The sequence below is a fragment of the Malaclemys terrapin genome, chromosome 3 (assembly GCF_027887155.1).
Source record: "Malaclemys terrapin pileata isolate rMalTer1 chromosome 3, rMalTer1.hap1, whole genome shotgun sequence".
Lineage (NCBI taxonomy): Eukaryota > Metazoa > Chordata > Testudines > Emydidae > Malaclemys > Malaclemys terrapin.
Genome location: NC_071507.1, coordinates 54,582,251 through 54,597,131, shown reverse-complemented (window position 1 = coordinate 54,597,131; position 14,881 = coordinate 54,582,251). Strand labels below are relative to the sequence as shown.

The following is a 14,881-nucleotide window of genomic DNA, read 5'->3' as shown; positions in this document are numbered from 1 at the left end:
CGAAGGGAAAAACCTGGATTCATGACTATTTTCATTTCCCTCTCAGTTTACAGGTTCAGCTTGCAAAGGATACACGATTTTCTTCTGGGAGTTGTCAAACTTGGATATCATAACAGTGCAAGCACCACATCCACCTTCTCCACAGCCTAGCTTGGTTCCAGGTAGCCCCACTGAGAGAACAAGGGTTAAGGAAAATACAGAAGCATAACAATAGCCCTGGCAAATGTACAGCCCACAACCCTTTTACAGCCAAAGTTTTCCAAAGGTTCTGGCTGAAAACTGAGTTCCTAATTTTCTTTACATTTTCCCTTATCAACAACTTAGTTTTTACAGAAGAAAAGCCTCAAATACTGATGTGAAGACTACAGGATTGACACATGAAGATCTGATAATAAGGCAGTTAACTACCTAATATGCTTATTAGAGCTGGTTACAATTTTTTGAATCTTGACATTTTTCAATAACTTTTTAAATTTTGACCAAAAAAATAAAAATGGGGGAGGGGGTGCAGGAGGAAATACTGCTGAAAGTTGGTTTTTTCTTTGTTTGTTTTTTGCAGTGTTGTTGTATGCATATTGGTCCCGGGAAAAGAGAGAGACAAGGAAGGTGAAGTAATATAGTTTACTGGACCAACATCTGTGGGTGGAAGGTACAAGGTTTAGAGCTACACAAAGTTCTTCTTCAGGTCTGGGGAAGGAAATCAGAGTGTCTGAGCTAGACACAAGTTGGGGCTGACTGTTAAGTGTAAGGGGTACATGTTGTAGGCAGCCACTTGAAATGGAGTGGGCAATAAGAATTAGACTGTTATTCAAAAGGGGTTTGAAGTGGACTATTGCAGATTAGCAGGCAGGTGTGTTACAAACTGTAATGAGCCATGAAACCAGCATCTCTGTCAAGTCCAGGGTTTTTAATGTCTTGTTATGAATTTAAGTTCCCAGGGTCACCTTTTGAAGATGTTGTGCAGGTTTCCTTTGAGGACAAGTACTGAAAGATCAGGTATGGAGTGATCACTTTGTCAAAAATGTTTACCCAAGGGTGATGTAGTGTTTTTGTCTTTTATCATTTTTCTGTGTGAGTTCATTCAAGAGTGTAGTGATTGGCTGATTTCACCCGCAGATTTGTTATGGGGCATTTAGTGCACTGGATGAGATACACAGCATGTTGCAATAAGCATGTGTAGAACCCATGGATCTTGAAAGGTGTGTTGTGGGGTGTATTGATCATTGTAGCAGTGGAGCTATGTCTGCAGGTTTTGTATCTATTGTTCTGGCAGGGTCTGGTGCTGCTTTGAGTTGGTGGGTCCTGGTCTGTGGGGAGCCTGGTTCTGATGATGAGCTTGACAAGGTTGGGGGAGTTGTTTGAAGGCCAAAAGAGGGGGTTCAGGAAAGATTTGTTTCAGGATGTGGTCCCCATCAAATATGAGTTGTAATTGTTTGATGATACCCCATATGGGTTCCAGTGTGAGGCAATAGATGAAAACCAGGGATGTTGAAGTCAGTGTGTGTGGCGTGGGGGGGGGCTGGTTCTGTACTGAAGCAGGTTCTATGTGGGTATATGTTTGTGTACCTGCATCTGAGATTTTGACACCAATACAAACATGTGGAACAAGTAAGTGAGCAAAAAGGTAGGTCTGGTACACACAAAAACATAACTTGAGAAAACTAAGTCAGCAAAAACATAGGTAGCCAATTTTAGTCAGACAGATTTAGAGCCCAGTTTTCAAAATTTGTTTCTGATGGTCAAATTCAGGAGTCTGTAGAAAAACAATGTAACTAAAAAGATGATGAAAACAGAAGTTCTCTCCTACAAGTGCAATAGCTATGGAGATTCATGGATAACAACAGGAATTAAAGTAAGGCCTCGATTCAGCAAGGTACTTGAGCACATATCCCATTGAGGTCGTCTACTCCGTAAATCCATCACCCATATGTCAGTTTATTGCACATACAGAAAGATGAATATACACTAGCAAATACATCACACATGCAAAAAGAAGTACGAGTGCATGCACGAAAATAAATGAGTTCTTATTTCCTGGGGCTGTATTACCTTTTCCATGGGGACATCTCCTGCAAAGGGTCCTGAGGCAACCACAGCCAAGGGAAGTTCTAATGGAGCTCAAAGGAAGGAGGTGCTGGGAGCCAGAGCCAGTAGAGAGGCACAGGGGGATCCACTAGATGCATGGGCTGGCCCCATGACCTCATCCACAGGGGTGGAGAGCATCTCCTATACCTCACAAGAAGTTGATATGGGAAGAATCTACAAGACTATTCTAGTGGTGATTTTCTCTCTCCAATCAGTTCTTGCTCAGGTTGAATTTCACCCTGAGTATATTGGATCCTCCTAGCAGTCTTAACTCAGGGCGCAGTCCCATAAGCCCTTTGTACATTGAAATCCCATTGATCTCAACAGGAGTTTCTTGCACAGAGAGAACATGCAGCATCAAACCCAGGAAAAATGCCCACTTAAGCCCAGAAACATATTAGGGCTTTTCATATCATCCACAAATCATCTGGGTTTACCTGAGGAATGTCAGAAGACAAACTTTTGCAAGCCTCTAGGATGAGAGGTGCTGTGTCAAAATCATATCTTATTACTTATAACTATTTATCATTGTTTATAGTGAACTGGATCGGGCATTGCAGAGGAAGACAGAACTGATTTTCAAGGAGAAACCGCCTTTGATTGCAGTAAATATATGGCCACGCTGAGATCATCAATTTAGGCTTGCTCCTCCACTGTTGAAGTCTATGGCAAATTGACTTCAATGATAGCAGAATTGGGCCCTTTCATACTAATGTCATTGAGGTTCCCACTGGAATTGACATGAAACTGATTATCTCTGCACAACCATGTGTCTACTATAGCAGAACACAGCTTGTTCATGGAAATCCATCAAGGCATAATCTTAGGGTTTTCTCTGCCAATGTCACATCAGTTTTATTAGGATGTGGGTGAAAAGCTCCCCAAGGAGCCAGAATTCACCATGTAGACCAGGGGTAGGCAACCTATGGCACATATGCCGAAGACAGCATGCGAGCTGATTTTCAGTGGCACTCACACTGCCTGGGTCCTGGCCACTGGTCCGGAGGGCTCTGCATTTTAATTTAATTTTAAATGAAGCTTCTTAAACATTTTAAAAACCTTATTTACTTTACATACAACAATAGTTTAGTTATATATTATAGACTTATAGAAAGAGACCTTCTAAAAACATTAAAATGTATTACTGGCACGCGAAACCTTAAATTAGAGTGAATAAATGAAGACTCGGCACACCGCTTCTGAAAGGTTGCCGACCCTTGATGTAGACTTTCCATAAACTCTGGATTTTTAAGAAAACAACAGAATCAGGAGCTTTCCCCACAGAATATGATCATCCCAAACATTAAATTATTTGAATTAGACATTAACAAGCTCAAACACCTAAGACCAAATGGTGACTCTTCGTGAACAGGAGTGCCTGGAGATGGCTGCTGTGTCCTCTCTCTTTCTTCCCCCCTCCCTTGTGCAACCATGCTGCATCCAGACAGAACGCTGCTGTTAGCTCTCCCTGAGCACAAGCCGGCTGGTGCCCCACACCCAAAACAAACATGGCTAATGTCCTCCTTCCTCCTCCAAACCCTGTGCACCTGCCAGAACTTGGCAGCAAGCCTGGGGTAAGTGCGAACTACACCCTTGTAAAGGGACATAGAGTCTAAACTGGGAATCTCTTTGCACCGATGGCTTTGATGTATTGAAACATAAATGGAAACAGCCTTAATTTGTCAGTGAGGAAATTGCTACGCAGTTTATATGTGACTAGAAATTAATTGTTCTCTCAATTTTATGGGCCTCTTTTTTGTATGATTCTCTCTCCCTGTCGTATCTTGAAACACTAGCAACTCTCAGAGGCTTCCCTTCCAAGTACTAGCTAGATTTGATGCTGCTTAACTTAGATGAGCTGATGAACTCACAGTCCAAAATAATACAAACCTGCATACAGCTCTCACCCCCAAACACACTGTCTGTTTAGGGTTGGATAGCAACAGTTAACAACAATGAAATGCCGTAACCATTTGAAACCTTATACCGTTCTTCCTGACATTGGATACATTTTCTCCGTAGGTAGGTCAGTAAAGTTGTTTCTGGATCCACATTTTTTTCCACCACCTGAAAGAAGAGAAAAGTATTGTAAAACATGTAATCAAGATTTATATACCTAAAGAGACAGACATACAAACTCTGAAGATGAACTTCAGTCCTGGTGCAACTCTGTTCACATCAACGGCATTACACCAGTTAACTTTGTCCCTTCTCCCACTGCCTGTCACTTTTAAGATCTGCTTATATAGCACAAGAGAGGTCAGGAAAGTGGAGTGTCCCAGAAACAGATTTAGCAGCATATTAAGGCCTTGTCTACACTACACAGTTTTGTCAACAAAAGGCAGCTTTTGTCAACAAAACAATGGAGGTGTACTCACTGATTTAACTCTCCTGCTCCGCTGACAAAATAAAACCACCTCAATGAGAGGCAGAGAGCTTTTTGCTACATAGTTAGAGTGAGGCAATGTCAGTGTAGACACTGCATTCCTTATGCTGCCGTAACTGAGTTCCAGGAGATATCCCACAATGCCCAACGTGACTTCTCTGCTCACTGTTTTGAACTCCACGGCCCTGATGCCAGCTACACGGACATGTGCCCCTCCCCTTTCAAAGCCACAGGAAGTTTTGAAATTGCTCAACACAGAGAGCTCCGTCTGTGGGCAGAGGAAGCTGTGGGAGAACTTGGAGGGAATCACAGATTCAAAACATTAAGGTGGAATCCTGCTCTCCCCAGCAGTAGGACCACAGCAGCAGGCAGACAGGGTGGGCTGATGCTGGGGGTGGAAAGAAAGACTGCTGTGCTGTGCAGAGCTGGGGAGGGAGATGGGGGCTGGTGTTGGGGTGTCCCCCTCTCCCGCCAGTGTACTGGTCTCCACTGAGCTGGGGTGGGAGTTCAGGGGGGCGCCTGTCTGTGCACCAGCTTCTGCCTTACTTGCCCAACACACACACTGTCTCTCTCTCTCACACACACACTTCTGTGGGCTTCTTGTGTTAGTGTTCAGCAATGTCAGTTTGGTCATATTACTGAGTGCTACTTTAAGAAGTGATTTAAAGTGCGTTAGTTTTCAGGCACACACAGCAATCATTACAAGGTGCATAGCACGGCACAAACAAACAATGCCAGGCTCAGCACACTATGGCAACACACATTACTGTGGTTCCGTGTTAATATACTCCTTCAAGGCATCCCTCAGCCGAATAGCCCCCCAGTGAGCTCCTCTTATGGACTTGTGTTCATAACGCACAGCACAATACTGAACAGCAATGCAGGATCCATGCGATCTGACAGAGACGGCTGGGTTGCAGGTTACCAGGGCAGTTGAAAAGCGGCTGGAAATCTAGTAGGATGCCCATGGAACAATGGGATTGAGAAACCATCATGTGACTCTGCACCTGCCCCCATGAGACATTGAAATCCCTTCCCAAAACACCCTGTGGCCAGTTGCACAGTGGGATAGCTACCCACGGTGCACAGCTCTGTGTCAACACAAGAGCGGCTACTGTGGATGTGCTCTGCTGACACAAGGCTCATAGTGTGGACATACAGGAGCAGTTTAATTACAGTGGTGGCTGTGTGTCGACATAATTTAAGTAGACTTAACTTCGTAATGTAGACATAGACTAAGCAGGGACAAAGCACTTGGCATCTTGGAGTTTATTCTATTATCTCTCCTGCAGAAGCCCTGGTCCAAACACCATGTTCTAATAGGTTTGGACGTATGTAAATAAATTCTGTTAGTGATGTGAGACCCTCAAGAAGTTCAGAGGTTTGGTTCAGATGAGCAAAGAAATGTTAAGTGATCCAAAGTTCAGGATTGCCTGGATCAGGATTTGGTTCATGCCCATCTCTAATACTGAGTAAAATACTCACTTAAACCCGAATGCTGACCTTAGAAAGTTATTTATTAAGATAAGATGTTTCATTCTTGCTAGATGTTATTTATTAAGGTAACAAGCTATTTAATTCTTGTTGGATCTGGGGATACAACCTAAGATTCAGCACTGATTCTGACTTGACACGAAGTTTATCAGGCTTCATTTTTTAATGTTATATTAAAAGTTGTTACATTAATAACCATCTTGAACCTGGACACGGCAGATTTTGGCGTGGAGGAATCTTGTTCTGCGCAATTTCAGTCAACTCAGTCGTGATTTTTAATAATGTTGTTTACTGTTACCTATTTTATCAGATTTAAAACTAGGTTCTACTTGAACCTTCTCCCTGTGGTCAGAAATCAAAGTTCTTTATTTGTTTTCTTCTCGCCTGCAGGCCTTGTTTTGCTCCGTCGGTATTAACAGAGTATCAAGGCACATTTCCAATAAAGTTACATATAGGATGTGATAATGTATTCTTGACTCTTACAATGTAGGAGTCCTAAGTACAGTCACTGCAGTTTATTTAAGATAATCTCTCTCCGTTTTGAAAGTCTGATTGAAGCAAAGGGCGCTTTTAGAACCTTGTCTTCCCCCCCTTCAAGATAAGATAATTTACCACCCTTTGTACTTTGAGTTTTTTTTCCCATAAGACCCACATTTTCATAATTGGCTCCTGCAAAATGTAGTTGGGCAGCGGTTACATATACAGCTCCTATATTTGTGACCATAAAACAGATAATTTGCCCGGCAAATGGACTCTGGCACTCATCACTATTCAAATCTTTACAAATATAATCTTTTCAAGTGACTGGCATCACAGAAGTATTTGCAGCATTCCCCTGAATGTATATTAAGCGTGGGGATTACCATCAGAGATGAAAGTAAGCCAGTACGGTCTGGTATGGCACACGGGTGAGAAAGTGGCCCCCGGTACACAGCTGACTGTACCGGCAGGGCCGCTGATGTGCGGGCAGGGGAGAAGCAGCTAGCCCGGGGCTCCCAGCAGCAGCCAGAGCACCTGGCCCTTTAAATTGCCACCGGAGCCCCGGGCGGCGCGGGCCAGGCAGCGCTAAAGGGCTGGCTGGGGGAATCTGGCCCCAGCCCTGCCCCTTCTGCCAGAGGCCCCGCCCCTTGGCCAGAAGCCCGGCCAGCCTGCATACTGGCAAGTCCATTAAATTACTTTCATCCCTGATTACCATACATATCTCAGTAATGCTGGCTCCTTTCAAGGACAAAGTTGCAAAGATTGTAATGGCATCAATGTGAAGGTGCACATCAACCTGTTTTCTGCACATGATCTGGGAAAGTAGAGTAACATACTTGCAAAGTCAGATTTTCGTTAACATGCTGCTGAGCCTTTCAGGTTACACTGGGACCAAATTTAAACAGTAAGATGCACAAAGTTGGCTCATATTGTAACATACTCATTCTGTAATTTTTAAAAGCCTACAGTAATGCAAAATTAAGTTATAATCACACGAAAGTCCAGAATTTCAGAGTTTAGATTCCCACAGTAAATCAGGCCCTATTTTTTTCACACAACCCTAGTTATGATAGCTGGATATATACGCCAACATCCCTGACTCTGAATTTCCTGACTTTTGTGGGATTCTAATTCTAGAATCTTCACTGCAACAATCTGAAGGAAGGGGCTGGCATCTCACGACCTTGATTTGTTTTTTTAAATAAGCATTCAGTCTAAAAGGCACCTACATTCCAGCGTGCTCCGTCTCATACTGCCACTGAGCAATTGCTGAAACTGACTGGTGAAATTCACCCCTCTCCCCTGCCACACACACACAAAACCCAAGTAAACAGGCTGCAAGTCTTTGTGTGAGAACTGCTCTGGTGAGTAGGGGCATAGAATCCCCTCCCCCAACCTGGGGGCAGTATTCATAGCTGCCATTCTGGCCTCCAGTGGCTAGTGGCCTCCACTCCACTTGCAGCAAATGGTACCTCATTATGTGTTTATTTCGGTAATGAGAAGCAGTTCCCTATTTCAGATCATTCCGAGAATTACTATTTTCAAATCATACTATTGTCAAGCACAGCAAAACCCACATCCCTTTCTGTGGTCTATGCACGTGCCCGGCCTGGCCCTTTCAAGCAAAGCTCTTTTTGAGTTATCCAGGCATAAAAAATAAGCGACTGGACAATTTTCTTAATGGTTCAATAAACCCAAAATGGCCAAATAGGTTTTCTTGAGATTTTCCTAAAAATATGCAGTTGTGGACCAAGAATAAACACAAGAAGTCTCATCACCAAATGTCCATTATTTGGGAAGTTGTAAATGGCTGAAAATATGGGCTTAGGCCCTGATTCAGCAAAGCCTTTAGACACCAGTTATTCAACAAAGCACTTAAGCATGTGCGTAAGTGCCACGAAAGTTAAATCTTTGCCAAGCTGGGGCCTTGGAATGGAAGCGGCCCCTCATCATTGGAGCAAATATGTAACATGCTGGGCACCCTCACCACACCTCCTTTTCAAGTCAATAGACCAGATTCACCTCTTACTCCTATCGTTGTAAAGCAGCATGAACACCATTGTAGTAAATGGTGTTGCCTAAACGTAAAACTGGTGTAAGCAGGAGGCGTATCGGGCCTAATGGGAGTGATCGTGCTCAGTACCACTCGGGATCAAACCCAGGGCTTGAATCAGACCACACACCTGTGTAAGCCAGGAGTGACTTCACTGCATTCAATAGAATCCCCCAGGGTAAAACTACTGTGAGATAAGAACAAGGCCCATCTTGTTGGCCCTGCCTTATGACACTGCTGTGAACACTGTTAATCTTTGTAACTACCTGAATTTATTACCGTTATTTTTGTCCTCCCTCAGGTCTTCCCCCCAACTGTTTGTTAGGCTCATTTGTATCGTCTCTAATTGGCGTTTAAACTCTTTGGGTGGAAATAATGTTTACTTATGTCTTGCACAGTGTGTAGCATTATAGGACCCCAATATTCATTCTGTCTGTCTGCTTAGGTACTCGACCCTTCAAATAGGATCTGAGTACCTCACACCCATACTCCTGCACGATGCAAAATGAAATAATCCCCACCGATTTCAGGAGCAACCCCTTACAATTACAGTTCCAATAGGCAATGGAAGAGGAGTGCCACCAACCAAGTTCTCTGCTGACTCGGTCCTTCTGCTGTGTTATGTCTTGACACACTTGCATAAGCAGCCTCATGATCTGCCCCTATTTCCAACCAGAGAACTAAAGAATGGTGTCTGCCAGAACACTCTACACCAAATCTCGGCTCTCCTCAGACGTTGGGTAGGCTCAGATCCAAACGTCATGGCTCAGCGCACTCTTTGGTACAAACCAGAGCTCTTGACTTCAAACATCCCCGAAATCTTAGGGAAGTTTGGATCCAAATCCAGATTGGGAATCAAACTCACAGCTCAGCCCCATCTCTAGTTGGGATAGGGTCATATCCTGCCCTCATGCACAGCACGACCAAGCTGATTAACTCCACAGCGCACAGCCTTGTTAGGTGAAAACTGGGATGATAGGAATCCTGCCCCCGGAATGCAGAACAGCAGCACAGTCACTACTGCAGCCTCTGAACCTAGAAACCATACAGCATGTTCTCTCCATGGGAAAGAAAGGCCAGTGAATCAGTGTACTGGTTCTCTGGCCCAGCCCCAACTCCTGCTCTACTCCTGAGCAGTGTGCAAGAAATCTCCATAGATCTGTGCTCCACAATGCACCGGGGGTGCACACCTCGACATGGCTTCCCACCATGCTAGTCTCTGGGCAGTAGCACTGCACTGGTCTCATTGTTTCAACTGCCATAAAAAGAGGGGCAGGGTTTGCCCCACACTGAACACGGACCTAGGTAAATTCTATTGAGAGTGCAGTAGAGTGGCAGTCCTGACTTGTTTCAGTGCCTTGCAGGATGCAGACCACAATCCTGGTTAGCGTTAAACCTCTGCAGAGTGAGGGGATGCTGTTAAAAATGGAATTCACTGTTCCACTGTGTGCAGGAATCACACCACCCACCTCTGAAAGGCAGCCACCTCTTGGGCGATCATTGGTATCTGATCGGCGCAATGGATGCGTTTTTATTAGTGCAAAACCAGTTTGATTGTAACCTGTATTCCAGCTGTTTAAATGCAGATGGGATGAATGTTTGACTTGAATTCAATTTCTTATTGCCTACTCCGAAGCACAGTCATCTTGAATATATTGTATACACACACACACACACACACACACACACACACACGCGCATACACACATCTTCAGCAGCCTTCTTCAGATCTGCTTTGGCTATTGAAACAGTTTAAAGTAATTACATAAAATTAGTGCACATCTTTACTTTTAGGGTAAAGTAACTTTCTAAGAAATGCTATTGAAGTGCAGCGATGTCTTCCAACAATGGCCAGTGCTTCGGAGGGAAGGAACAGAATGGGTAATTATCAAGTGATCCGTCTCCTGTTGCCCAGTCCCAGCTTCTGGCAGTCAGAGGTTTAAGGACATCCAGAGCATAGGTTTGCGTCCCTCAACATCTTGTCTAATAGCCATTGATGGATCTATCCTCCAATCTAATTCTCTTTTGAAGTCAGTTATACTTTTGACTTTCACAACATCCCCTCACAGCAAATTCCTCAGGTTGACTGTGCATTATGTAAAGAAGTGCTTCCTTATGTTTGTTTTAAAACTGCTGCATATTAATTTCATCAGCTGACCCTAGGTTCTTGTATTATTTATGTAAAGGGGTAAATAACACTTCCCTACTCACTTCCTCCACATCATTATGATTTGATAGACCTCTAAAATAGCCCCCTTTAATAATCTCTTCTCTAAAATGGACAGTCCCAGTATTCCTAATCTCTCCTCATATGGAAGCTGTTCCATACTTCTAATCATTTTTGTTGCCCTTTTCTGTATCTCTTCCAATTCTAATATATCTTTGCTGAGATGGGGCGACCAGAACTGCACGCAGTATTCAAAATGTGGGCATACTGTGGATTTATACAGTGGCATTATGATATTGTCTGTCTTATTATCTATCCCATTCCTAATGGTTCCTAACATTCTGTTAGCTTTTTTGATCGCTTCTGCCCACTGAGCCGATGTTTTCCGAGAACTATCCACAATGACTCCAAAATCTCTTTCTTGAGTGACAGAAGCAATTTAGACTCCATCATTTCATATATATAGTTAGGATTATTTTTTCCAATGTGCATTAATTTGCTCTTATCATAACTGAATTTCATCTACCATTCTGTTACCCAGTCACCCAGTTTTATGAGATCCCTTTGTAACTCTTCATAGTCTTCTTTGGACTTAACTATCTTGAGTAATTTTGTATCATCTGTAAACTTTGCCACCTCACTGTTTATCCCATTTCCCAGATCATTTATGAATATGTTGAACAGCACTGGTCCCAATACAGATCCTTGAGGGACCCTACTATTTTCCTCTTTCCATTGTGAAAACTTACCATTTACTTCTACTCTGTGTTTCCTATCTTTTAAGCAGTTACTGATCCATGAGAGGACCTTCCCACTTATCCTATGACTGCTTACTTTGCTTAAGAGCCTTTGATTTGGGACCTTGTCAAAGGTTTTCTGAAAGTCCAAGTACACTATATCTACTGGATCACTCTTGTCCACATGCTTGTTGACATCCTCAATGAATTCCAATAGATTGGTGAGGCATGATTTCCGTTTATAAAAACCACGTTGACTCTTCCCCAAAAAATCGTGTTCATCTATGCGTCTGATAAGTCTGTTCTTTACTATCGTTTCAGCCATTTTGCCTGGTACTGACGTTAGGCTTATTGACCTGCAATTGCCAGGATCACCTCTGGAGTCTTTTTTAAAAATCTGCAGTGCATTAGCAATCCTCCAGTTATCTATACAGAGGCTGATTTAGCCGATAGGTTACATATCACAGTTAGTAGTTCTGAAATTTCATAATGGGGTCCTTCAGATGTCTTGGATGAATACCATCCTGGTCCTGGTGACTTACTACTATTTAATTTATCAATTTGTTCCAAAACTTCCTCTCTACTGACACCTCAATCCGGGACTGTTCCTAAGATTTGTCACCTAAAAAGAATGGCTCAAGTGTGGGAATGTCTCTCATATCCTCTGCAGAGAAGACCGATGGAAAGAATTCATTTAGTTTCTCTGCAACAGCCTTGTATTCCTTGAGTGTTGCATTTAGCACCTTTACATCCACTGGCCCTACTGATTGTTTGGGAGGCTTCCTGCTTCTGATGTACTTAAAACATTTTTTGCTATTAGTTTTTATGTATTTTGGTAGTTGCTTTACAAATAGGTTTGTTTGTTTGTTTGTTTATTGCCAACCTAATTATATGTTGACATTTGACTTGCCAGAGTTTATGCTTCTTTCTATTTTCCTCAGTAGGATTTGACTTCCAATTTTTAAAGGATGTATTTTTGCCTCTAACTATCTCTTTTACTTTGCTGTTTAGCCATCGTGGCATTTTATTTGTTCTCTTACTGTTTTTTTATACAATTAGTTTGAGTCTCTATTATATTGTTCTTTTTTAATTTCCATTTAATAGTGTCTTCATTTTTGTGTAGTTTCCTTTTTTTGACGTTAAATGTTACTGTGGTGGGTGGGTTTCATTGGCATCCATCCCCCCACCCTAAGGATGTTAAATTTAATTATATGCTTGTTATTACCAAGCAGTTCAGCTATAGTTACCTCTTGGACCAGATCCTGTGCTCCACTTAGGAATATATCGAGAATTGTCTCTCCCCTTGTGGGTTCCAGGACCAGCTGCTCCAAGAAGTAGTCATTAATGGTGAATAGAAATTTTATCTCTGCACCCTGTCCTGAGGTGACATTACCCAGTCAATACGGGGGTAGTTGAAACCCCCATTATTATTGGGTTTTCTGTTTTTGTAGCCTCTCTAATCTCCCTGAACATTTCACAATCAGTCACCATCCTGGTCAGGTGGTCAGTAGTATACTCCCACTGCTACACTTCTATTATTCAAGCATGGAATTTCTATCCATAGAACTATTATGATACAGCCCTAACTTTAAAGGTTGTTGCTGCTCTGTTAGAAAACTTCAGTGGAAGAGAATATGATAAATGATTAACACAGCCAGGATCCAAGAGCAAAGAGAATAAAAAGTTGGAATATCCCTTACCTTTTTGCCGTTCACAAAGAAAACCAGTTGATCTGAAGCCATCCTGTGCACTTGCCCAAATTCACTCGAGATCACAGAGCAGGCCTACACACCATAAGAAAATAACCACTACTGGCATCAAGACACGCAATGTGTGTTGACTTAGGAATGTTTGGCCGTATTTTCACCCCCAAGTTATATAATAATCAATCTGGAGGCGTGCCAGCTGCAAGTGGCTAGTGCTTCTGCAGCAGTAATGATAGAACAGGAGAAACTGAAAGAACAAAGTGACCTGCCCCCCAATATAGCAATAGATTAATTTGAAAAACTATTTCATTGCATTTCCATTCAGAAAGACACTGCCGTACTTGATGCACCCAAAAATCTGGCTCTATTAGAGCTTACAGAATTAACAGCATTTTGAGCTCCACATAGTTTTTCCAACCATTTATCACTGCACTGAAACAAGAACACTTGTGATTTTTTTAAACTTGCCCTTTCCAACAACAACCAACCTCAGCATCAATAACTTTATAAGATGTTTTCCCATCAAAGCAGTGAGGACTTCCCCTCTTAATTTTCACTTGATATACAGTGATCAGTTAGCAGAGTCACTGTGAGATTATTTCATCATTTTTCCGCTTACAGTTTGTAACATTGCAGTGCTTTCCATACGAAAGGAAATAAACAAACAAACAAAAAAAACCACTCTCTGCATGCTTATAAAGGACTACAGATAACTAGGTCCTTATGCCCCAATCCACCAGTGCATTTAAGCACCTGTGACTTTAAGCATGTAAGTAGCCACACAGAGGGCAATGGGGCAACTCACATGCTTAAAATCACAAGTGTTTAAATGTTTTGAAGGATCAAGGGCTAGGCAAAATTTAGAGTCCGAGTGCTTGGCCGTACTAGTTTGTTGTAACCTTACCTTACGTGGATCTGGCATGTGGCATGACAGCAAAAGACAAGGAAACAGTCAATTCGCTGGGAACGAATTTGTGTTCACCTTCTTTGTTTTTGTTTTTTCCCCAGTTTCTCTGTTACACAACTTTCAATTCTCCTTGGTTTTAATCCTGGCTTCTCAGTGGCTGTTCCAGAGCATTCCACAAAGCCCTCCGTCAAGGCATGGCAAACTTGTGCTGCTGTGCATTTCTTTACCTAAGAATCATCATCATCATTTTAATTTCTAGATCCATGTGAATTACCTTGTAGGTTCCAACACAGTTCCAAAAATCGAAGAAGAGAAAAATGGTCACAGTGTAATGACCAATCTTGTTTGCTCTACTCTGCTTTCTGTAACTTTTCCTTTGTTCAGTTCCTTTCTTTATAGGCAGTCACTTCCAAGCACTTCTTTTACTAGTATTAACTGCCTTTAGGATCTTTAAAATACCTGGGAAAGAGCCATTTTTAGTTGTTTTCCATAACTGCTCTGACCAGCTCAAGCAATTTTAAAAGTGAAACCAAGAAACTGAAACCAACTACCGCACTCAGAAGCAGCCTCATTTTGAGTACTCTGGCAGACTGTCAGGGCAGCCACCATCGGTGCATGCATTATTTTACTAGCACTTGTTTGTTTGTTTTCTGCACTCTACCTCCTGGGCAACACAGTAGGAGAGTTTAGGACAATATGTGTCATCAATGGGTTCAGCATTGCCTCAGCAGCACATTGGGTAAGTGCCAGCATAGCCCAGGGCAAGCAGAGTTCAGCTTCAGCCCCATTTCAGAGAACTTTGAAGACTTGCTCAGCAGGTTTCGTGAAATGGGGCTGAACACTGTTTGGCCTGGTCTACATTTGCA

General features: G+C 42.6%; 1 protein-coding gene across 1 annotated transcript in view; it reads right to left on the bottom strand.

Annotated features, from left to right (window-relative positions):
- Positions 1–14,569, bottom strand: part of XDH (xanthine dehydrogenase) — a 77,716-nt gene extending 63,147 nt beyond the window's left edge. Inside the window, exons 1-4 of the mRNA XM_054023507.1 lie at positions 14,013–14,569; positions 13,103–13,186; positions 4,095–4,152; positions 74–170 (exon numbers count right to left, since the gene is read on the bottom strand). Of these exons, the coding sequence (XP_053879482.1) occupies positions 74–170; positions 4,095–4,152; positions 13,103–13,186; positions 14,013–14,030 (257 nt within the window). The 5' untranslated portion in view covers positions 14,031–14,569. The remainder of the gene's footprint in view (positions 1–73; positions 171–4,094; positions 4,153–13,102; positions 13,187–14,012) is intronic.
- Between the last annotated feature and the right edge of the window lie 312 nt (positions 14,570–14,881).